Here is a 15733-nt window from a genome sequence, read left to right as displayed (position 1 = left end):
TTATTTGCTTTCTGGTGGAAGATGTCACTGGGGCTATGTCCTCTCACTCCACTGACTTCTAACAGGGGTGTGGGGACACCACTAGCCACTCAGCAGCATCCTGAGGGACCACAGGTGCCACCAGGACAGCTGGCAGGACCTGGGGCTCTCAGCCACTCCAGCAGCTGGAAGGGATCACAGATCTTCTCCTGAAGGACAGAGAAAAACCCAGGGCAGGATCAGGCCAGTGGGAAGCAAGAGGCACCTGAGAAAGTGGCACTTGGCACTTCCCTAGCTATCATGGCCCTGCTTTTATCTGAGAAATGCCTCCTGCTTGGACAGAGCCCTGAGAAAATCTCCCCTTCCTAAGCAGGAGGCTGTATTTCAGGGATACACAGCTGCAGGGTGTTATCTCCCTTGTATCTCCAGGCCTATCTACAGGCTGCAGGGACCACCAAGGAGAAGAGATAGGCTTCCAGCAGATAGAATGCTTTGTGCTGCAGGGTCAGGGTTGGCAGCCAGGGCCAACCTGCTCTTCCCTCAGCAGCCGGGAGAGCAATGGACAGGAAAAAAACATGGGGATGGGCCATCATCTCCCTGGGGCAGGCTGTGCACAGCAATCCCCTCAGGGGAAGGATGACTCCCCTTGGGAGACCTCAGAGAAGTCCAGCTGTCAGCCTCACCAGTTTCCAGTGACATGTTGGGGTGGTTAGAGCAGATCCCCCTTTGGAGGGCTTCAACTTGGGTAGGGGTACAGTTTGTCCTGACTCAAGCAGCAGGCACCACTCTCGGTGTCCCACGAGCTCCTGCCCAGCCCAGAAGGAGCTAGGTGTCTTGGTATCATGTGACAGCCCTTCTGACACCCCATAGCAACTCTGATGGCATGGGACACCCATGTCCCAATTCCTTAATCAGCCACAGAGCTGCCCTCTACCAACCTTCACTCCCTTGCTACAGCAGCCCTGCGGTGCTGCAGCTTTGGCTCCACCAGGTCGGATCAGGAACTTCTCGGCAAACCTGGAGCTCTGCAAGATTGCAGCCATCTCAGCATCCACGTTCACCACCTCTCCTTCCTGGGGGCAGAGGAATGGTCACAGGCCTGGGGTCCTGGATATGTGTCTCAGGGGACTCCAGCCACCCAGCCAGATGATGGGGAGAGTGAAAGCAGGAGCACATCTTGGCCCAAAATCTGAAGAAACACCCACAAAACTCAAGCATCAGGCTTCAAACCATTCTGGGAAGCCACCATGGATGTTCTACTTCCTTAACCACAAAGCAATGCGTGCATCTGCCTCCCTTTGCTGGACATTTGCACTTCCCTGGGTTTACACAGCCCCTCAGCTCCCCCTCCACCAAACTTGCCCCCCAGATCACAGAGGATGTTGCTGAGTAGCAGCCTCATCAGCTTTAACTCTTCCCTAGAGAGCCCCAGCCTGCCTCCCCAAACCTTGAAGGTGAAGTTGGCATCAAACACCAGCTCTCGCTCGTGCCCCACGATGCCGCCATTGTAGGTGACCTGTCCTGGCCCGGTCTGGCTGCCAGCCGGCACCTTGAACAGGCGGTAAGTTGCGGAAACAAAGCGGCAGTCGCCTGCAAGGGAGACGTTGGTGGCTTGGGCACTGAACACCTGTGCTGGGATCCCAGCAGAGCCTCCCAGAGCTGGCACTCCCTGGCTGGATCCTCACCAACAATGCCCTCCAGCTCCTTGTCGCCAATGGTGATGGGGCTGGCGGTGACCAGGCATGGGGGGCTGAACCCCACCTCCTCAGCAATGCCGTACAGGTCTCTCCAGTACAAGGCTCCTGCCAGGCATTCTCCTGGTACGAGACCAAGGCACAGGGGATGGAGGCAAAGGTCCAGTCCCCCCATGCCATGTCACCCCCATCCCACAGCCCTACGCACCCCACAGCACCCGATGCTTCCGGATGGTCTCGTTCAGGCGCTGGCTGGCATAGACGTCACTGAAGTACATCTCTCCCCCGGGCTAGAGGGCAGCAAGGAGTGAAGGGAGGCCTCAAGAAGCAGAGACAAAAGGGGCAAGGAGAATTGGGAACCCCCTAATCTTACCCTGCTTGGGACCCTCTGCAGAAATGCCCTCCCCTGGCCCCATCCTGTATCTGCGCCTTGCCAGATCCCATTTGCTGCTTCTCAATGGCACTCCAGCAACAGGGCCACCCCAAGCCTGCTTTGCTACCACGGGCATGAGCCCACCATCACCTTCAGCACACGGAAGGCCTCCTGCAGCACAGCCCTCTTGTCAGGGGCAAGGTTGATTACACAGTTGGAGCTGTGGGAGAGGAGACCAAGGCTTATTTGCAGCCTCTTGCACATGTAGCACCACCAGCTGCTGTGTGTCACATCGCTTCATACAGCACTTGGAAACACCAATATGACCATGAAAAGGGCAGTTTATATTCCCAGACTCTAGCCCAGACTCTGGCTTGGGATTTCCCTTTTTCTAACACGTGCTTCTGAAGCAGTGACCTATTGGGATGCAGACCCAGCCCACAGCCCCGGGAAGCAGCAGGACTGGGGGTGACTGTGCCCTGCATGGCACCTACATGACAATATCGTAGCTCTCATCAGCCAGTCCAGCATCATCCAGCTTCTCCATGTAACCATGGAAGAACTCCACGTTTGGCTTTCTGTAGCCAAACTTATCCATGTGGTAGGCAATGTGCTTCTTGGCCACCTCAACCTGGCAGGAGGAAGGGAATGATGTGAGGGGGCTGCTGGAAGGATGACGGGGAGCCCCAGATCCGTGCCGTACTTGGCCCTCGGTCATATCTATGCCAGTGACGTGGCCCTGCTCCCCGACCAGCTGGCTCAGCAGGTAGCAGTCCCTGCCGCTGCCGCTGCCGAGGTCCAGAATCCGGCACGACGCCAGGCACTCAGGGATCACCAGACCGCAGCCGTAGTACCTGGGTGGATGCTGAGCTGAGCTGGGTGGAGGTGCCCCATGGCACAGCCGAGCAGGGGCTGCAGCCCACGGGGATGCAGCGGTGGAGGAGAGACCCTGGGGTTTACCTGGCCACCACCTCCTCATGGATGCGCTCCAGAGCATCTCTCACCAGCTTGGAAATGGGCCTGGCTGACGTGATGCACGCATTGGTTTTGAGGTCCTCTGACTTCTGCAGCTCTTTGCCATAGTAGTCCTGAGATGGGAAGGACAGAGGCCACTAAACTGTGCCAAGCTGAGCCCTGGGAGCTCCCTATGCTCTAAAACATGGGGACCATGCCTGCACTTGGCCTGTAAATGTGCACATGTCCTCTGGCACTCGCTCTCTCATTTCCACCTAGCCAAAAACTATGGTAAGATCAGGCATTCCTTTGCCTCCATCCTCCCCAGCTCCCTTTGCTCACATGCACTGATGTGTTTGTGCAGGAGGGAATTTAATTCCCATTTTCAGTAAATTTGCAGGCTGCAGCCATCATTTCCCTGGCTGAGAAGGGTACAGGGAACCAGGGCAGGGAAGTGCCAGGTTGCTCCACCCCCCATTCCTGTGTGAAACAGGAGCAAAGCTGCCAAGTGCACCTGGCATTTTCATCTGGGCCCAGAAACAACCCTCTAATAGCAGCAGGAACTCTAGCACAGCCCAGGCACGCACCCCCTGCTCAACTGCCCCATCCCTCCCCAGCTCCCATCCACACTCCTCACCTGCACCTCCTGGTGGATCTGCTCTCCGATGGGAGTTGCCACTGCAACGGGAATGTGGGGCTGGTGGCTGACACCACAGAGATGGGCACCAGTCCAGGCCCTCCCAACAGTTCTGAATCCCCCTATTCCCCCAGATACTGCAGCACTTTTTGCTCTCCCCCAGCAGAGCCCTGAGAATCCCCTCAAACTTGCAGTCTAATAGGACGCTCCAGGAAGCACCTGACAACATCCCTCCACCCCAAAAATCCAGTCCCAGTTGCCCCGGAGAGATGAGCCCTCAGAGCATCCTGGTAGGGTAAATCCCCCTCCCCTGCTCTGCAGAGCCCTTGGCCCCAAGGGCAGCCCCAGCAGAGGCCCTGCGCTGTCTTACTGCCTCCAGCTGCAGGGCCCCAGCCGGACTCTGCCCAGCTCCTCCCCAGTATCCTGTGCTGTCCCGGCAGCCCACGCTCCACAGTCTGGAGCTTGGCTTCCGTCCTGACAGCAGCTCCCGCCTGCCCAGGCCCCTGGCACTCAGCCCCGCAGGACACAGGCACAGCGATGCTGCTGGCACAGCAAGACATGGGCACGGCAAGGCTGCTGGCCCTGGGACACAGGCACGGGCACAGCGAGGCTGCTGGCACAGTGGGACATGGGCATAGGCATGGCGAGGCTGCTGGCACAGTGGGACATGGGCACAGGCATGGTGAGGCTGCCGGCCCTGGGACACGGGCATGGCGAGGCCACTGGCTCTGTGGGACACAAGCACACCGAGGCCGCTGGCTCTGGGGGACATGGGCATGGCGAGGCTGCTGGCACAGCAGGACACAGGCACACCAAGGCTGCTGGCCCTGTGGGACACAGGCACGGCGAGGCTGCCGGCTCTGTGGGATACGGGCACGGTGAGGCTGCCAGCCCTGGGACATGGGCACAGCGAGGCCGCCGGCCCCAGGACACGGGCACAGCGAGGCCATTGGCCCCGCTGCCGTGCTGAGCACGCTGCCATCATTCACAGTTCTTGCTGCACCCACACCCCCCAAACCAACCCTGCTGCCTGCTCCCCAACGCTCTGCATCTCCACAGTGCAGCCCTGTCCCTGCTTGTCCCAAAGGCAGGGAGACACAAATTTAATGCCACGGGACTGCTGTAGGCTCTGCAGAGGACAGGACTTTGGAAGAGACAAGCCACTTGCAGCAAGGTCACACTGCCTCTGCAACGCCCTCTGAGCTGAAGCAGAATGGGGGATCCTGGGGAGCAGAGACCCACCATCCCAAACAGGCTCCCCAGTGCACAGGGACCACTAGAAACAGAACCCAGGACAGACTGCTGCAGTTTGGTGGTGTTCAGGACAGCTTTTATTCCCAGCAAGAAAGTCGCAGGGAAAACTCTCATTCCCAAAGTGCACCTGCAAAGCTGGGGTCAGAATGTCACCCAAGGCAAAAATACTGGCAGGGATGGTGAAATCTAGTCTGAGAAGGCTCTGCAGCACAGGAGCCAGACTCCAGCAGCATTCCAACAGGAATGTGGCAGGCCCGTGTCGGCTCTCAGCCTGCCTGCTCCTATCAGCTGGTGAAAAGCACACTCAGGGAAACAAGTGCTTCTCATGCACTCCAAGTGCTCCAGATAAGTGACTTACCAAAAACAAGACACAGTATTTATAGCTGGTCCTGGATGTGAACAGCTCACTACTCTTCAACAGAGCAGCATAGAACTGAGCACACCAGCTCCTGATGCTCTCTTGCCTGCTTCCCAGAGAGGCCTTTGGATACCTTCCCAACCAGATACAAACACACACCACAGCCAAGGCTGCTTCATCAAAAGCTGGAGCAGCAGCCCAGGAGAAGGAATGCACTTGAAGGCCAAATGCAGCACATATGGGCTGGCAAAGGGATGATTTTCCAAACTCTGGCAGAGAGGAAAATAAGATAACCTCTGAGGAGGATGATGGCCAAACCACATCCAGCTAGGCCACTGGCAGATGTGTGTGCTTAGGTTGCTGGTCTCAGAAATTCTGTGCTGGGACTGGCACCTCAGCCTACACTGAAGTACCCCTCACCCACGCAGACACTTGCAGCTCACACTGATTAAAATGCCCTAAATAAACTGCACTCTGTGCCACCTCTGTGGCTAAATACAGACCAGCGGCAAACTGCAGGCACCTGCATTTAAATGTCATGCCTCAACTCTGCATTTCTTGCCAAGGGTGCTGGGGTGGGCTGAGCACTTCACACTACATGGGCAGTAAGCAAATCCAGGGATTATTGGGAAGAGCAAAGTTTCAGGGAAGTTTGTTTCAGCCAGGTGCAGGTGTGCAGGTGAGCATTCTGGAGCAGAGGTGTGGATGCAGGCACATGAGAGGGGGCCATGTGCCCAGAAGCACAGACTCTGCACCTATCCCAGCTGACATCCAGCATCATCCAGACATAGTTCTGAGCCCCAGGGGCTGGAGGGGGGAGAACACTTCACTCCCTCAGTGCTGGTTGAGATTTCCTCAAGCCTTCGGCTCCCCTTCATTTCAGCAAGTGACTCAGCTGGTCCTGGAGGTTTGACGAGCGCTCCACGCTGGGCACCAAGCAAGAGGAGATTCATGGTGAGATCTGCTCCCAGACTGTGCTGTGCTGCCTGTGCCCAACGCACCAGAGCAGCTCTAGAGCTGACGCTACAGCAGAGAAATCCGGGGATCCCCTGACCCCCCTCTGTGTCCCCACAAAGGAAACCTCACTTTGTGCACTCTGTGCTGTACACAGCTCTGCTGCCACCACCCTCATCTCCTCTCACAAGCAACCTCACATGCTCTATCTCATCAGTGGATAGAAAGGAATCAAAGGAAGCTTGGGTATGAATCCCATCTCTTCACTCAAATTCCCATCTCTTCACAATACTGAAGTGTTAATCCTGCTGGGCCAGCATCTGCCTCAAAGGCAGCTGCAAAAACCTTTCCATTCTGCTTTCCCCCATCCAACTCCATCACCTTCCCCTTTCTACCCCCACAGCGTGTCCTCCCAGAACTCACTTCTTTTGAATTGCTTCTTGCCTGGAGGAGAAAAGGAAAGACAAAAAGAGCATTAAAAAAAACCAAAATCTCAGTCACGGTTTATGTTATGTGGAACAAGGGCTCAAGAGGCCAAAGCTCCAGGGTGTTTCTGGATTAAGTTCTGGGGGACAGAAGCAGCACTGGTTTCTCCTTCTTAGTCCCAGGTGCATCATACACACTCATGAGAGATACGGTGCATGGCACACAGGAGGCAAAAATTTCAGTTCCCACCCCAAAACAGCCTGAATATGGCTGGAAAATTCCAGCTCCAAGGCCTGCTCAACTTTGAAGAACTGCAAAAGAGGGATCAGTCTGAGCTGGCAGCTTCATGCAAAGTCTTTAAGGAGAACAGAGAAGGACTGAGGGATCCACTCAGCCCCCAAGAGAGAACACCTACTTACTGGTGTCGCCTACTTACTGGTACTGTAGATGAGTAGTTATTATGGCCATTTTTCTTAAACTCTGTGGAGAACAAAACAAAGAATGAATGCCTACAGAAATCACAGTGCAGCCGTCCTAATGCCCTGGGGGTTCCTCCAGCACAGCCACCACTGTCTTGCTGTACTGCCTGCAAAACACCCCTGCTGGTATCAGTGGCACACTTCCTTCTCCTTTCCCAGGGACAGGCAGAGACACAAGTGCTTTATTTCAGCCCACAGTCCCTCAAGCTTTCTGTCAGAGAGGGCATAGCTTGAGGGCTGGCCGGTCTGCAGGACACCAGGAGTCCAGCAGCACCGGGTCTGAAGAAGCACTAAATTATTCTGGCCACCAGCCCTACTGCCTGAAATCATGTATTTGTCTCCAGGGCTCCGGGAGCACGGCTGCAAACTGTTCTTACCACCCGCCTCTCCTCCCGTCCCTAGAAACGCTGCTGCTCCAGCACAAGAACACAGCTTACATCTTCCGAGTGCAAGATGGCATCTTCTTGCATCACCATGTTTCTCGCAGCTTGACCAAGGAGCTACAAGACAAACGTACAGAGCAGGCTGAGATGCTGCAGCTTTGCGTTTCCCGAGGCCCCCGTGAGGGCTGGCAGGGTGACACTCGGGGTGACACCGTTCGGGGATCACCGCGGTGCCGTGCGAGCACATCCATCGGGAGCGCCTGAGGCATCGGTCCCACTTGTCACCCTCCCGCCTGCCACCGCCGGAGTCCCGAGGCGCTGCCCAGCCGTGCCCGCATTCCGCTCCCGCTGTCTCCGTCCCTGCCCAGACACAAGGATGTGGCCCCTCCTCGGACTACAGCTCCCAGCATGCATTGCGCCGCCCTCCCCGCTCCCAGCTCTGCTCTGGCCCTGTAATCGGCCGTCCGCCGGTACCCGCCGCTCACCTCGGCGCTACGAGAGCCCTTCAGCACCTGCTTAGTGAGAGCGATCACGTCGGTGCCGCAGCTCGTCACCTTCTCGGTCAGGAGCCCCTTCACCGAGTGGCCAAAGCGCGCCTGGGCATCCGCCGCGCCCCCCGCCGCCATCTTACTGCGCCCCGCCCCGCCTACACCGGGGAGCCGCTACGGCGAGCGCCGGGGGCCTGAAGGCTCGGGAAGGCGCAGAGTCCGTCTGTTCTGGGATACTGCCGGGAGGGGCTTCAGTTCCCAAAGGACTCCCCCAGGACACTCATCCCCTCGGGCACGGACGCACACAGGCTGCCCAGCACTGACAAGCACAGACCAGGGCTGACCAGCGTTTCTCAGCCCTGGCCGGTACTTGCCTGGACTGACCAGGGTTGACCAAAGGTACCAGGGGCTGACCGGCGCTCACCAGCATTGCCGAGGGCTGCCCAGCAGTGTCCAGTGCTATCCGTGTCTCCCCAGCACTGATAAGAGCTGATGATGAGGGATGCTCCGCGCTTATCAGCATTTCCAGTGCTGCCCATTCCCTCCCGGATCTGTCGAGGCGCTCCCCGCCTGGGCTGGGGATGGATTCCAGCGCCTCGCCAGACCCCCCACCTGTGCTCACGGCACCCAGGACAGACATCGAGCTGTCCCCACACTCTCGGCCCACCACAGGGCCCTGGGGATGGAACCCCAAGGACGGATCCGACGCTGGGCATACCCTGGCCCCCAGTGCTGGAAGCAGCTCCCCCATGGCCGCCCAGGGCGGCCGTGGCCCCGCTGCCCTCGCCCCCCGCCATGCGCCCACAGCTGCAGAGCTGGCCACGGGCCCAGCGCTCGGCTCCCCCCTCCTCGTCCCCCCGATAAGAAGCCGAGCCCGCCTCAGAGTCAAGGAGACGACCCCGCAGCCGCTATAAGGGCCCCCCGCGCGCCGCAGCCCCGCAGCCGGCCCCGCCATGGCGCTGCTGGGCGCCCTGCTGCTGGCCCTGGCCCTGCTCTGCACCTGGCGGCTGGCGCGACGGAGGGACACCCTGCCGATGGCCACGGCCACGGGGCTGGGGCGCCCACGGAGCCTGCCGGCCCTGCCGCTGGTGGGAAGCCTGCTGCAGCTGGCCGGGCACCCCCAGCTCCACCTGCGGCTGTGGCGCCTGCAGGGCCACTACGGGAGCCTCTACGCCCTCTGGATGGGCTCCCACTACGTGGTGGTGGTGAACAGCTATCGGCACGCCAGGGAGGTGCTGCTCAAGAAGGGCAAAGACTTCGCCGGACGGCCCCGCACCGTGAGTCGGCAGCAGCTCTTGGGGACCCCTTCCCACTGTGGCGTGGCGTGAGGAGGGCGACGCTCCCCAGGAAGGCAGGGGCACGCAGCAGGGTCCGTGTCCCCTCCCCATCATGCCTGCAGCAAGCCGGGCAGGGCGGCCCCTCCATACCCTGCTCCCCAGGTATTCCCCAGGTATTCCCCAGGGTTCCAGCCCTGTCATCCTCCGTCCCAAGGGTGCCTGTTTTTCCTGCAGCTGGCTGCATCCCGGGGCACGGGGATATGGGTTCAGGTACTCCCAGGCTCCCTGCACCCCTTAAGTTCCCTGGGCATCCTATAGCCCCTAACCCTCGCATCTGTCCCCAAATCTCTTTATCAGTCCTTGGCAGGGAGAAAGCAAACCTCATGTCCTGTGCTTTGCCTGCCGGCATTAACCTCTAGCTCCCCGGACCATTTCTGGGATAGGGTGAGATGATCGTCCATCCCCCGCGGGGCTGCCCTGCAGCGGGATGACCCTGGGACTGCCTGTCCCTCAGGTGACCACGGACCTGCTGTCCCGGGGGGGCAAGGACATCGCCTTCGCCAGCTACGGGCCCCTGTGGAAGTTCCAGCGCAAGCTGGTGCACACTGCCCTCTCCATGTTCGGGGAGGGCTCGCTCGCCCTCGAGAGGATCAGTAAGTGCCTCCCTCCAGCCCCAGGCTCCCTCCCAGCTTTGGCTCCCTCCCATGCTGTACTTTTTCTTCTTAAGTGCCCCGATTCCCTGGGAACGAAGGAAAGACAGTGGCTCAGCCCGTGTCCCCTGGTATTGCCTCAGCTTGCCAGGCAGGGGCTCTGTCCCTCTCCTTCTATCCCCTGTATTTACCAACATCTCTCCATGTGTTTTCTACCCTGAACTTTAGTTCCCCTCTCTCACAGATGGGGAAACTGAGGCATGGAGCCAGCTCCCCACCCCACCCAGGAGGACATCCTTGCACATCTCCATTCTCTCTGCTCCTCCCCAGCACCCTGCATTATCCCTTCTGCCCATCCCAGCCCCTCAGGGCCCAGCCCTGTCTGGGGGTGCCCTCTGCACAGGCTGCACACCCTGAATGAGCAGGGGACCCCTCCTTCCAGCCCCCAGCTGCCCCTTTCACCCCCTTGGCTTAATTATCACTCCCTCATCACCTCCTGGCCTGGCTCTCCTCCACCCCAGTCTGCCGGGAGGCCGCATCCCTGTGCGAGACGCTGAGCGCTGCGCAGGACACGGCCCTGGACATGGCCCCCGAGCTCACACGGGCCGTCACCAACGTGGTCTGCTCCCTCTGCTTCAACTCCTCGTACCGCCGGGGGGACCCTGAGTTCGAGGCCATGCTGGAGTACAGCCAGGGTATCGTGGACACCGTGGCCAAGGAGAGCTTGGTAGACATCTTCCCCTGGCTCCAGGTGAGCAGGAACATGGGCACTGCCCATTCCTCTCACCTCAGATGAGAGGACGGAGCTGGGATGTGTCCTGTAGGAGCCCCCCACCGAGTTAGGAGTGTCCCTGTCCCAGTGATCCACAAGAGCCAGTACACTGGTGGGCATAGAGTGACTGCCTGGGGGCCTGCAGGGGCTGGGCTGAGCTGTAGACTCTTGTAATGTGCTTTCCTCCCTCAGATATTCCCCAACAAGGACCTGACCCTGCTGAAGAAATGCCTCCAGGTCCGGGACCAGCTGCTCCAGCAGAAATTCACTGAACACAAGGTGCCAGCAGGGCCAGGACAGGGAGATGCTGAGGCTGGGGTGGTGGGCACTGTGCCCAGGACAGCCTGGCTCAGGCATGTCCCTCGGCAGGAAGCTTTCTGTGGAGACACCGTGAAGGACCTCATGGATGCCCTCCTGCAAGTGAGGCTCAGTGCTGAGAACAGCAGCCCTCTGGAGCCAGGGCTGAAGCTGACTGATGACCACCTCCTCATGACAGTGGGGGACATCTTTGGGGCCGGTGTGGAGACCACCACAACTGTGCTCAAATGGGCTGTGCTCTACCTGCTCCACTACCCTGAGGTAGGGTCTGCACCCCACAGCGGGGGCTTGGGTCCCCCCCAGCATCAGGAACGTCATGGGGAGTTTTGGGGAAGGCAGGTACCAGAAGAGAAGTCAGGCTCTGCAGATAAGCAGGATCAGGCTGTGAGCACTTCTGCCCACACAAGCTGACAGGATATGCTGATGATGCTGGGTGCACAGGGCACCTTGCTCCCTGGGCTCCCACAATGGCCTTTGCTTTCCTTCCAGATCCAGAGGAAGATCCAGGAGGAAATGGACCACAAGATCGGCCTGGTGCGTCACCCCCACCTCAGCGACCGGCCGCTGCTGCCCTACCTGGAGGCCACCATCAGTGAGGTGCTGCGCATCCGGCCCGTGTCCCCCCTGCTCATCCCACACGTGTCCCTTGCTGACACCAGGTGAGACCCCCCTGGATGGGGTACATCCAGGTCATGGGCAGAGACTGGGCAGGGAGCCACTGCCTCACTCTGTGTCTGCTTTGCAGCATTGGGGAATACTCCATCCCCAAGGGTGCCAGGGTCATCATCAACCTCTGGTCTGTGCACCACGACGAGAAGGAGTGGGACAAGCCTGAGGAGTTCAATCCTGGTGGGTTGTGTGATCCTCATCCCCTCCTGGGTCAGGGGATGGCTGGGTGGATGCAGCAGGAGAGGTGGAGCCCTGGGGGAGGCTTGGTGCTGGGAGGTTGGATCCTGCTCCTGCCCGCCTGGGGCATTCACACTTCTTTCTCCTGCAGCTCCTGGGAGGGACACACGTGATAAACTCAGGCAGGTCTCAGGCAGAAGGGTCAGTCTGCTGATGCCAGTGGTGCCCCTTTCTCTTGCAGGCCGCTTCCTGGATGAGCAGGGCCAGCACATCCATTCACCCTCACCCAGCTACCTCCCCTTTGGAGCCGGGATCCGTGTCTGCCTGGGAAAAGTCCTGGCCAAGATGGAGCTCTTCCTCTTCCTGGCTTGGGTGCTGCAGAGGTTCACACTGGAGTGCCCTGATGACCAGCCCCTGCCCTCGCTGGAGGGCAAGTTTGGTGTCGTGCTGCAGGTGCAGAAGTTTCAGGTGAAGGCCAGGCTGAGGGAGGCCTGGAGAGCGGCCTTGTGATGGGGAGGAGCCCTGGATCCCAGGCAGGGGGGTGGGGGGTGGGACCACAGAGGCTGCCCCATGGATGGGGGGGTTATCCAGATAAAGCTATTCCAAACACAGCATGGCTCCGGCTACTTTTTGGGCAGGAGATGGAGGACAGGGTTAAATATGAGGACAGGGTTAAATAGAATGACAGGCTATTTTTTGGGCAGGAGATGGAGGACAGGGTTAAATGTGAGATGTGTGGTGGCCCCACAACTTGCTGGGAGCACTGGGCTCAGCTGGGAGGCTGTGGCCTCTCTGCAGCAGCTCCTGCCTGCTCACCATCCTGAGCACTCACTGGCTGGCTGGATTTTGGCCATTGCTCCAGCAGCAGCAGCAGCAGCACAACCTTCCCATAACACAAGGGGCCGTGTTTGCTTTGCTTTTGCCAAAAACTACTGTGCCATGGAGGGCAGCGTGTAATTAGGTTTCTGGTTCTCTATTACTTGACCTCTTAATATTTAACTAAATAGCTGCACAGCTATGGCTCAGGGCCCCTGAAGGGAAAGCAGCCAAGGCAGAGGGGAAAGCCCCAGAGAGCCCCAGCACAATGTGACACCCCAGCCCTGCACACCCCCTCATTTTCCCCCTGCCCTCTCTCTTGCTAACAGGCAGGAAAACAGACATAAACTTCCCCACCACTGAACCTCCTGCTCAGTGTGTATGAATTCTTTCAAACCCCCAGCACTTGGCTTTCATGCAGCCCCTTCAACACCAGCATCTGATGCCAAATGGGTCCTGTCAGCCTGTAGCACAAGGGTGATGAGGAAGGCAATGCATTTGCAGCCTGGCACAGCACTGGGAGCATCCTCCCTCCTCCCAGTCCATTTTCCTGGGGGCTCAGGGTGGTAGGGAGGAGCTGGAGGAAGAACTGCCATGCACATACCTGTCCCAAGGGCAATTCTCAGGCTGATTTGGGCAGCTGACCCACCAGAAGCTGGGCAGAAGGAGCACAGCAGGAGCCCAGCCCCACTGCTGCTGCACAGAGTCTCTGATGGCTTCTAAGGGCTGAGCCCCACATAGCCTCCTGCTTTCCTGCCTGTTTCCATCATACCAGGGGTGCCACTGGGTTTCCAATCCCTCTACTTCTACTACACTGTATGGGTAAATTGGGACAGGACTCAGAATCGGCTTTGGGAAACTTGGTTAAACCTGATGCCCTGGGCTTCCCTGGGAACTGGCACCTCCATGCCCTGCCCCAAATCCTGTCACTGGCAGCACACACTGGCAGGGAGGCTCCACTCCAGTCTCCTGTAACATTGTGATGCCTCCAGGAGCATCAACAGGACCTCCAGCACATTTGTACCCCTTTGCCAAGGCATTTGATTTTGCTCTTGGTGTAAGGGAAAGGATTTTCTCCTTGCCAGAATCAACAAGGGGCTGACACCTTGCTGTTTGCCAATGCACCCACACAAGTGCTAAATGCATCTTAGAGCAGAAATGGAGACCTTTGAACCAGGGATGTTTCTAACCTGGAGAATGCCTCCAGCCAGAGCCTCTTGCAATCCACCTTTCCCATCTGCCAGGGCTGCATGTGCTGTCCTATGCTGGGAGACCAGCATGTGCTGCAAATCCCAGCATCCCAAGCTGGTCCCTCTTGCAGGGTGTCTTGCCCCCTACCCAGCCCACCTCCTCCCCACCAGGAGAAGATGCTGCTGGGGAAATTCAGTGCCCAGAACCAGCTGCCTTGCACTTTGTGAGCTGGTAAACAGCCCCCGGCACGGCTGCTCCCTGCTCTGGGAGTGGGCAGAGGCACTGCTGAATCACCCAGCTGGTATTTCTATCCTGACAGCTGCTCCAGGGCTGTGCTGCTGCACCCAAACCCCTGGCTCCACCAGAAAGCTTCACCTGGGCCACTGGCTCCAGCTCCCTGAGGCAAAGGGGGCCTGCAAGGGAGGAACTGGCGACAATGGAAAGAATGAAGGTTTTTCATTCCCAGAGTTTCTTGGGTACACCATGAAGCAGATGTGCAGCTTGCTGAGGGCACTGGGCAGAGCAAGCCTGAGCCTTTCCATTGCACAAACTCATTTTGGGGGGCACAGCCATCCCCACAGCACTTGGCTGACCCAGCTGTGCCACAGGGCTCAGCTCAGAAGCCCTCCAAGTTTGAGAGGCTTGTCTTTGCACCAGGCACCAGCTGGCCCTGGACTGTGCCGAGACTGAGGGCCAGCCCAGGAGGAGCAGGAGACGCTTGGAATACCTGCGGGCTCGGCACAGGGCATGGGGCCAGGAGAGCTGAGTAAGCACAGACCTCAGCTGTTTGCCGGTCGAAAACAAATCGAGAAAGGAGCCGGCAGCCTGTGACCCCCCGGCACAGAGAATGCAGTGCTTGCACCACCGTCGCGACGGCCCCGCTGCGGGCACCCGTCCCATCTGATAAAAACAGATCTGTGCTGCAAGGATGGGGGGAACCAGCTCTGACGAAGAGGCAACTCATCCTGGCCTTCCCAGGCTGCCCACTGCGGGATGCTGTGGGGCTTGCCTGAGCCAGGGGCTGCCTGTCTGCCCCCTCCCGGCCTGGCTTTTCCTATATGAACTAAAGAAAAAAAAAGAAAACAGCAGCAAAAGCCTCCCTGAGATGTGTTGCACAGGTGGTGCTGGGGGGCCAGGAAGGAGCAGCCTTTGGGGAGAACACTCACTCAGGACAGCAAAGGAGTTTATTCACTGGAGCTGTGCCCCAGCTCCCTGCCAAGCTCTGCTGAGAGCAGGGCAGGCTGGGATGAGCCCAGCCAGGGCATGCAGAGAACCAGAGGAGATACAGCTGGGGAGCTCTGGCTGTGCAGAGCAGGAACTCAGAACCACTGACTCACATCCCTGAGCAGTGAGGGGTGCCCAGGGAGCCCGAATCTCCCATTGCTCAGCAGAACAGCCTCATGCTGGCAGTGGAGCTGCTCATTCTGCTTCTCTCCAGGCTTCCTGCCCCAGGAAGCTTTTGATGACTGTAACAGAGAGGCTTAACTGCACCTCGGCTTTCCTTAGCCTCCAGTTAGGCAGGCAAAGCTCTGAGAGCAGGCTGCCAGCGAGCATCAAGACACAATTCCCTCCTCCTCCATCTTCAGCTTACACCCATCCACAGGGTTGTACAATCATGCAATGATATGTGGCAGGAAGATCACACCTGTGCTTCCAGATGATCAGTTTGCATCATTGCAGAGCTGAAAAGTCCCTTGGGAACACCAAGGAGATGCTGCAGTACCCACTGATCCCAGGAACGCTTGTTGTGCCCAGGGGACACTCGCTGAGCCACCACACTGTGCTCTTCACCTGTCCCCAGGCAACACAACCCCACCCCACGAGGACACCTGCTGGGTCCTTGCCCTGCCAGCCAGCTTCAGTGGCCAAAACCATTCTGTGTGT

At 58.7% G+C, this 15733-nt stretch overlaps 3 protein-coding genes across 3 annotated transcripts; 1 reads left to right on the top strand and 2 right to left on the bottom strand.

Moving 5' to 3' along the window:
- Positions 1 to 4041, bottom strand: AS3MT (arsenite methyltransferase). The gene is made up of 11 exons (XM_066554796.1): positions 4008 to 4041; positions 3638 to 3678; positions 3007 to 3134; positions 2750 to 2900; positions 2541 to 2677; positions 2197 to 2266; positions 1882 to 1963; positions 1665 to 1796; positions 1427 to 1569; positions 918 to 1052; positions 1 to 188 (listed from the first exon to the last, which is right to left on the bottom strand). Coding segments are annotated over exons 1-11 (1119 nt in total). The 5' UTR covers positions 4009 to 4041; the 3' UTR covers positions 1 to 89.
- Positions 4042 to 4945: 904 nt separating this feature from the next.
- BORCS7 (BLOC-1 related complex subunit 7) lies at positions 4946 to 8132 on the bottom strand. Its single transcript, XM_066554469.1, has 5 exons — positions 7977 to 8132; positions 7546 to 7608; positions 7066 to 7109; positions 6627 to 6647; positions 4946 to 6175 (listed from the first exon to the last, which is right to left on the bottom strand). Exons 1-5 carry the CDS (start codon positions 8115 to 8117, stop codon positions 6124 to 6126), a joined length of 321 nt encoding a protein of 106 aa, XP_066410566.1. The 5' UTR covers positions 8118 to 8132; the 3' UTR covers positions 4946 to 6123.
- Positions 8133 to 8932: 800 nt separating this feature from the next.
- On the top strand, positions 8933 to 12352 carry CYP17A1 (cytochrome P450 family 17 subfamily A member 1). Its single transcript, XM_066555162.1, has 8 exons — positions 8933 to 9256; positions 9771 to 9909; positions 10428 to 10657; positions 10871 to 10957; positions 11048 to 11257; positions 11486 to 11655; positions 11742 to 11845; positions 12084 to 12352. Exons 1-8 carry the CDS (start codon positions 8933 to 8935, stop codon positions 12350 to 12352), a joined length of 1533 nt encoding a protein of 510 aa, XP_066411259.1.
- The last annotated feature ends 3381 nt before the right edge of the window (positions 12353 to 15733 follow it).

This window comes from Molothrus aeneus, chromosome 8, assembly GCF_037042795.1.
Source record: "Molothrus aeneus isolate 106 chromosome 8, BPBGC_Maene_1.0, whole genome shotgun sequence".
In the NCBI taxonomy this organism is placed as follows: Eukaryota; Metazoa; Chordata; class Aves; order Passeriformes; family Icteridae; genus Molothrus; species Molothrus aeneus.
Note: the sequence above shows the minus strand (reverse complement) of the source record. Positions and strands in the feature narration are given on the sequence as shown.

Bases quoted from the DNA above. Each gene is read 5' to 3' on its own strand.
- AS3MT (XM_066554796.1), bottom strand. The intron at 2,901-3,006 runs GTAAACCCCAGG...GCATCCACCCAG, and splicing joins CATGAGGAGGTGGTGGCCAG to GTACTACGGCTGCGGTCTGG. The intron at 2,267-2,540 runs GTAGGTGCCATG...CCTCTCCCACAG, and splicing joins GAGAGCTACGATATTGTCAT to CTCCAACTGTGTAATCAACC.
- BORCS7 (XM_066554469.1), bottom strand. From the start codon at position 8,117: ATGGCGGCGGGGGGCGCGGCGGATGCCCAGGCGCGCTTTGGCCACTCG. The intron at 6,648-7,065 runs GTAAGTAGGCGA...TTTCTCCTCCAG, and splicing joins ACTACTCATCTACAGTACCA to GCAAGAAGCAATTCAAAAGA. The intron at 6,176-6,626 runs GTGAGTTCTGGG...CTTGGTGCCCAG, and splicing joins CAAGAAGCAATTCAAAAGAA to CGTGGAGCGCTCGTCAAACC.
- CYP17A1 (XM_066555162.1), top strand. From the start codon at position 8,933: ATGGCGCTGCTGGGCGCCCTGCTGCTGGCCCTGGCCCTGCTCTGCACC. The intron at 9,910-10,427 runs GTAAGTGCCTCC...CCTCCACCCCAG, and splicing joins GCTCGCCCTCGAGAGGATCA to TCTGCCGGGAGGCCGCATCC. The intron at 11,656-11,741 runs GTGAGACCCCCC...TCTGCTTTGCAG, and splicing joins GTGTCCCTTGCTGACACCAG to CATTGGGGAATACTCCATCC.